Raw genomic sequence first — 7,407 nt, forward strand, 5'->3', positions numbered from 1 at the left:
GTACCTGTGTTTAAGCACAAAACTTCTTGCAAGCATCTTGAAAAACATTCATACTTTCTAAGAATTGGGTAATTATTCCAGCCTGTCATTGTTCACTTGTTATTGGAAGATGCTGATCTTTAAGGACTTCTGGAACAAAGTTTCTCTGGCCATATATATGCCCTTCTGCCTTCCTAAATTCTTTAAACGTTATTCCTGAGCAAAGATTGTTTAGGAACTTGAACTTTTTTTCTGTCAATCTAAGTATATTTTTAGTATCCTTAACTAAAAGAGAAGATACCTTGAAGTAGGGTTTTTGTTCTTCAGCTGCCATATTATGTTTGCACACGATTCACTGGTGAGTGATAACTTGTGCATTTCTAATGAGCTGGCAACACACATGGCATGCAGGGAGCTTTCCTGATGCTTTGCATTTCTGTTCAGCCTCAAGGAGCAGGAAAGCTTCCAAGTGCAGTGCTGAGTGCGTGGCCTGCTGAGCAGTGGGTGCTGGCAGTGCCCCACCACAGCTGATATTACCTGGATAAATATGTAATTATCCCTTCACTGAGGTAGTAGCTTTCAGCCCAGGGTAGTAATACAGTGGAGACACAGGTAATGATTTGTGTAACTCTGAGATAAAGGTATAGCAATGCATGCCAGTTTATTCCAATGCCTCTTTTATGCTGAAGTTACTCTGTAGTGTTATGTGGACCCTGCTTACTTGTGATATTTTAGTCCTTCTCTGCTATTTCTTGTTTTCCTGGAAGGACATGACTCTGTTGTAACCTGCTGTTTCACTTCTGCCTCTGTTTCAGGAGTGTAGGTTGCACAGTGGTAGAAATGCTCACTGAGAAGCCCCCGTGGGCAGAGTTTGAAGCCATGGCTGCCATCTTTAAAATTGCCACTCAGCCAACCAACCCCCAGCTCCCTCCTCACGTCTCCGACCACGCTCGGGATTTCTTGAAACGGATTTTTATCGAGGCCAAGCTGCGACCGTTTGCAGATGAACTGCTAAGACACACGTTTGCACACTATCACTAACACCTGCCTCAACTCGGCTTGCATCTACTGCATTTATTTTCTATTTGACTGCACTTTTATTTTTTATTTTTTACAAAGAAAAAGGAGAAAAAAGACAAGAGAGAGAATATTCTCTTGAATCTTTGTTTCACTTAGATTGTAAACAATCTAAAATTTGTATCTAAAATGAGAATCTTCTCTCCCCGGCTCCCACCAGGACTAGAACTTTTTGTTTCTATAATGTACTGATGTGGTTGATGTAGATAAAGCACTTTAGTACATATTTGTTCCTTATTTAAAGAGGAAAAAAATTACAAATGCTTGGACAGTCAGGAACTGTGTGACTTTTTCTGACACCGCTGACTGACTCAGGGTGCAGGGAAAAATAGACATGCAGCTAAAGGACAAGAAGGTTACTTCTATGTGATTCTTATCTATATTGTAGGTACTTGCAGCAGAGAGTTCTAAGTTCTTACTGTATTTTAGAATTTAATCAGTTTCTGGAATGTACAGTTTAAGCAGGAACATGCGGTTAGAGTTAATTGATGAAGCTGGAAGAACTTGGAACTCTTTGTACAGCAGCATGTCTAGCTGGTACTTCTATGTGACCAAAAGAAAATAACAAAAATGAGCTCAAAACTGATGTACTAGTTAGAGGTTTTGTGTAGAATTATTGTATTATCTTAATATGAAAATAATTACAAGTAAACAGATTATGGGCCCAGACTCCTAGAAACTACTATACTGCAAAGGGGAAATTTTCCATGCCAGACAAGAGTCAGCTATTGGATGTAAATAGTTAGGAGAATGCCTCCTGCTCTATCTGCCAAAGAGAACCTCTGTTGCATAAGCTTTGAGGGAGACAGTTATCTTAGCTGATAAAAAAAATACTGATGTTGAGGTCAATTCTCCTCCACAGTCCCATGAATGGCTGCAGGGGAAAGGGAGTGACTAATCCTTGTGCAGTATATGAGTTACTGGATTCAGAAATGTTTGCAAAGCTCTTGAGAGGCGCTAGGATGGAATGTATGTCAACATCAAGTGCCTGAATAATATAAAATTCTTCCCATTCTGCACTAAAAAAATTGTTTTAGTAATGCAGGTCAGTCATCTAGGATGTGTTGAAAATTGCTGAAATCAAGTCAAACATCTCTTAACATCAGGAAAGAGTCACTGAGAAAGCTAAGACTCCAGTTATATTTTTAATAAGGTTGCACTGATGAATCCTATGAAGAAGGAGGCACAGCACAGAAAATTATACAAAAAACAGGCCAAAAGTGCAGAGAGCCAGCAATTAAATAACATGAGTGCGAATATTCCAGCCTGATAATCCAGATTGGTGTTTGTCAGATTTCCAGCTGTCATAAAGAGTATGTTAATTACTTTTTCTATTTCTGAAAGAGCATAATAAAAGAAGTAAAAATCTGAAATATTGCTTCTCAGATGAGAAGCCCAGGTACTGATCAGGTGTAGTGAATAACTGTCTTTTCACAACAGAAAAATCAGACTCTCATATTTTTGTAGAAGAACAGAACATAGATAATTTAAAGGGGCGTTTGGAAATAAACTATTGGACAAAATAACTGAAATTATGTTTACTGTTTTGGATGATTCATTGCTTGCTTTTGTTGTTTTTTAAAGGCAGAGCAGGCTGGTACTGTTACCCTTGTCAAGTCTGGCAAGGCTCTCCTGTTCTGCATCTTTAGAGGACTATCAGGTTTACAAAATGCATGGAGACAGAACAATAAGCTTACCCATTCCCACAGTCACTCACATATGAGATCTATGAATTTATTCTGCTGAATTCCATATGTTTTGCCAGAGCATAAGCAGGAGTATGGATCTATCCTAATCACTTTACCTGTAGTGGAGTAAGAATGACTTTTTTGTGGCCATCTCTCCAGAGACTGAGTGGTGATTTCTTCAGCTTATGTGAGTATTTTACCCAACTTAAGATTTTCTTGGTCAGGGTACACAATTGTGCAAGGTTTCCTGAACAGAGAAGGAACTAGTCAAACCAGGAAAAGTGTAAAAGGCTGAAAGGAAAGGCAGCTTGTACTGACTTCTTTTTTTTGTTGTTGTTTCTCTCTCACTAGATAAAAGCTATGAAGCAGCCTTTAAGAAGAATTGGTATATACTCTGCTGTAAGGGACCTTTGCTTTATAAGCAAAATATAGTGACAGTAGAAATGGGAAGTTTAATGTAGAGCCTAATAGTTTAGGTAGGTAATTTTCAAAATCATGTAATTGAAATGATTGATTTCAGACTAAGAAGGTACCAAAACCAAGGTGAAAATGTATATAAAAATCAGTAGTGGTCAGTGATTCCTGAAAAGGTAAGGAAATTTTATATTACCAAAAAAGGACATTAAAGGGAAAATGTAACCAGGTTTATCTGTAGCATTCATAACATTTAAATATACTATTCTAAAGAGAAACTGCATTCTCTGAAGCTTGAAAATTTTCAGAATCTAGTTTACTTATAATGTGACCTTTCTGTGAGACAGTGCTGGATCATGTATATTGCAATATCACTTCCTTGTTGTGATTTTTAATTACTGAACAATCAAGTTTGCTGCTTTTGTGCCTTTTCTAAAAAAAAATGGCATTCAGTCATGACAACGGTCAGCATTTTGGAGCCAGGAAAAAAGCAACTTTCAGAATGCATTTTTGATCATGCCTTTGGCATGTCAGAAAGCTGCCTATGTAAGACTGTGCTTCTTAAATGAAGTTGACGTTTTCCAGATTGAGTGATTCTAGTAAAATTTTACAAATTTAACCAAGGTTAGGCTTAAGCTAGTTTTTTTCACCCTAAGGATAATTTCTCTATTGACTTAAATAACTTACAGTAAATTAGACGGTTATTAACAAAAATACTTTGAGCTAGAAATAATTATGAAGCTAAATCAGGCTTTTACCAAGAGGTTGGCTATTACTTACCCCTAGTGGGGTAATGTAGTAAAACAAGCTGTATGCAGGGTTTGTTAAACACTTACAGGGACTCCTGGGGTGATGGTGAATGACCCCTCATTCTAGAATTTGTGAGGTTGCATGGAATTTCAAGCTTTAAACTCCATGGAATAGGATTGCAGAGCCAAGATCCCGACTCACAACTTCTTGTATCCCACTTAAAAAGCCACCAGCATTTTAGAATCATGAATTAATTATTGAATCCAATTATAAAAAAATGCCAGTGAAAGCAATACTGCTGCAGGGTTGGTTTGCTTTTCTGCAAATGCCACAATGAAGCTGTACTCTCAAAGAATAAGGGTTGAAATTCACAGTGAGTATGTGTATTTTCAAAAGTCTTACTTATCTAATGATTTTTAGTATTCTGTCTGTTGCACATATTAAGTGACAAAAGCTACTTCTGTGGTATGGTTTTAATGGGGTAACTAACAGCCCTGTTAGAGCATGACTCAAGGTTTCAGTTGTGTTAGAGAAAGTTGCTTATTTTTTATTTTAGTGATAGAAATGTCCATGAAAGAACCCAAAAAGGTATGGATGTAATAATTGCATAGTTAAATCTACAGTCTTGACAGTTTAAATATAGTATTAAAACTTCTAACTTGATTTCCAATTTGATTTGTAGCTAAATAGTCCTTTCAGTAAAATAAAATGAAAAGTTTGGGGTTTTTTTAGCTAGTGCCTTTTTCTCTGTATGCCTTAATTTTGTTCATGTTAGAACACCATATTGAAATATGTCACACAATTCCATGTCACCAAAGCAGTCTTAGCAGTCTTTTGTGTTTTTCAAAGTGCCCTAAGCAGAGCTTGCCTAACTGCATTGAAAAGTGTGCTGGAATTATAATCTGCAGGCAGACATTCAAATTCAGAACTTGAAAGTGATTTTTGGCTTTCTGTGCTAATACACATTTTGTATTTGCATTCTGGATATTGTACACCAATGCACATGCCAGAAAGAGAATTTGTCTGCATGCACTGAAGTAACTGGATTGTCAGGATTTGGCTTCCTGGCTCTGGGTACTAGACACTGCAGCAGAGTTTCTTACTGGGCTTGAAAGCAAAGTTGGTACATTTCTAAGTGTGGTACTGTATTAAAAGCTGTTTACTTTCAGTGCACAGGAATATGATCTGTCCAAGCAAACCAACAGATTTCTTTCCTGTGCTTTTAGGCTAATCCTAATCCTGCCGTTGTCTTGACTGAAAGCCTCATAGCACCCATAGGTACAGTGCAGTACAGCAAGCCATTCCTTTGGACATAGAGCAATGTCTAACTGCAGCTTCAGAGACTTGAGAAAATTGGTCAGATCTACAGTTATTTATAACCAATTTCTTACTTTTTTAATCTTGAAAGACTGTGTCACGCATATAGAAAAGTATAATGTGTGTGCTTGAATGTAAGTCCCTATGGTGTTTCTGGAAAAGCGAAAGTATTACTGCCAGTGTCATTTCTTCTTGCTGGTAACTTGCTGTCTTGTGGCAATGACAAGTCTGCAGTGTAGAATCACATACAATTACCAAAGCTTTTCTATCCCATATACATATAGCCAAAAGTGATGTTTCATGTCTTATAAATAGTGTATATCCACCAGTAAGCTGTTGGTGACTGAGTAAAGCAGGTACTAGTAAAAAGTGATAGACGCTGCCCATATTTCAGACATGTGGGTGTTTACAGTTGCTGTTTGATATACAAAACTCATGCTTGTATTAAAATGAAGAGTTTTCTTTTTAAAAGCTCTTTCTAATTTAATCTTACTGTTGTCATTCTAAAATTACTGCATAAGCTTGGTGACTTAAAACCTGGTGACTATAGCTGGGTTTGAGCCTTAGGATATTTCAGGAACACCATGAAGATAAAATTGTGACCTGATCTGTTTTGTGCACCATAGTGAGAATGTTCCCAAGCTCTGGGAAGCGGCCAGTCCTCTTTATGTGACAGCCAGATGTCACCCACAGTTACTTGGGTGTGGGTGCTGCCTTCAGGAGGAGTCACTAATGTGCACTGAGGGGTCAGACATGTTTGCTATCAAGCCAGGGTTTCTGAATCAAAATCTGTGATCAGAAACAAAGGAGCTCCTTTCTCATTTGATATCCCCACTTGGCCCACACCATTTATTTTTCTTTCTAGCTGGCAGAGCTTAAGTCCTGCATAGGTGGTGGCCCCTGATAGCTCCTGAGTAAGGTGTGTGTCCAGCTTTAGACCAGGGCGCTCATCACTTGAACCCAGGACACTGCAGCTCCCAGATTGCTGGTGCAATCCTTGGGTTTCCTCTAGCAATATGTGTGTGTAAGGAGTGGAGAGGTAGATGGGGTGGAGGAAATGATGTTTCTCATGTTTCAGAGCAGTCACACCTTGGCTAGGGCTTCGTTTTCAGAAACTTATTTTAAAGGGAGAGGACCTGGGTTAAACGGCATAAAAATTGTATCTCATGGTTCAACCCTTATGTTGAGTCCACAGGTATGGATTTGGAGGGTCAGGGTCTTCTGTTGAGAAATAAGGAAAAGGATAGTCCAGCTCATGAGTGGATAGTCATAGGAAATGCATCAGAGCTTTTTTGTGCTTCTTACCCCAAAACAAATGGTCCTTTTTCCCCAGAGGTTTATATAATGTTGATATAAAAACAAGGATTGCATTTTCTTTTCTGAACAGCCATTAGATTGTCATTTCCCTAGTGTTTGTTTCTTGTTAATACCAGTAAAAAAAGGTGGTGTCACCCTAAAATTGGGATGGTTTATTAAAGCATAGTGTCTGTCATCTCAGACCTCGGAGGAGTTGTATAATGGAGTATCACTGTAAATATGTGGAGGAGACTTAGATTAATTGGATCGTAGGCTTTTAGTTTTCATGAAGCTATGAATAAAAATTTGTAAATTTACTCTTGATCTAATGTACATTTTTATGTAGCCATTAAATTCTCTATTTAATCTATCAGTTTCTCACTGTAAATGTTTTTACTCTCAGTTGAATGCTGGGCACAGTTTGTAATGTATGTACACAAAGGTGTTTTTTTCTATCAACGTTGACTTTTTTGCACATTTTTGGAAATATTTAATTTGTACACTGATTTAATACTCTGACCAATTGTCGATGGGTGTATGAGAATCACGTGTGTGTGCAATGTACTACTGTCTGGATGTATGGGGTTTTTTATTACTTTTGAGATGTTGCTGCCAGTAACTGCACTGCTGTTGCTGCTTTACATGGAATATCTTGTGTATAAAAAAAATATAAAAACAATTTAAAAATTTGCTTATGTTTATCATGGTTGAGGAACTCAGGAGTTGGGCATTGCTTGCTAGTTCCGTTGTCTAACAACCTTCCAAACTTAAAAACAACCAACCAACCCCGCCTTGTAATTCTGTGTATGCATTGAATGTGTGTGTGTATATATCCCAGTAATCTTATTCCACAGTTTCATTTCTACATTTTTATGAACTTGTTTTT

General features: G+C 37.7%; 1 protein-coding gene across 2 annotated transcripts in view; it reads left to right on the forward strand.

Annotated features, from left to right (window-relative positions):
- Positions 1–6,891, forward strand: part of MAP3K2 (mitogen-activated protein kinase kinase kinase 2) — a 36,276-nt gene extending 29,385 nt beyond the window's left edge. For both annotated transcript variants that reach the window (XM_039722335.1, XM_039722249.1), the window contains exon 16: positions 795–6,891. In XM_039722335.1, coding sequence (XP_039578269.1) covers positions 795–1,020 — 226 coding nt within the window. In that variant the 3' untranslated portion in view covers positions 1,021–6,891. The remainder of the gene's footprint in view (positions 1–794) is intronic.
- The last annotated feature ends 516 nt before the right edge of the window (positions 6,892–7,407 follow it).

This window comes from Passer montanus, unplaced genomic scaffold (assembly GCF_014805655.1).
Source record: "Passer montanus isolate IOZ18808 unplaced genomic scaffold, ASM1480565v1 scaffold1, whole genome shotgun sequence".
NCBI classification, from domain to species: Eukaryota; Metazoa; Chordata; class Aves; order Passeriformes; family Passeridae; genus Passer; species Passer montanus.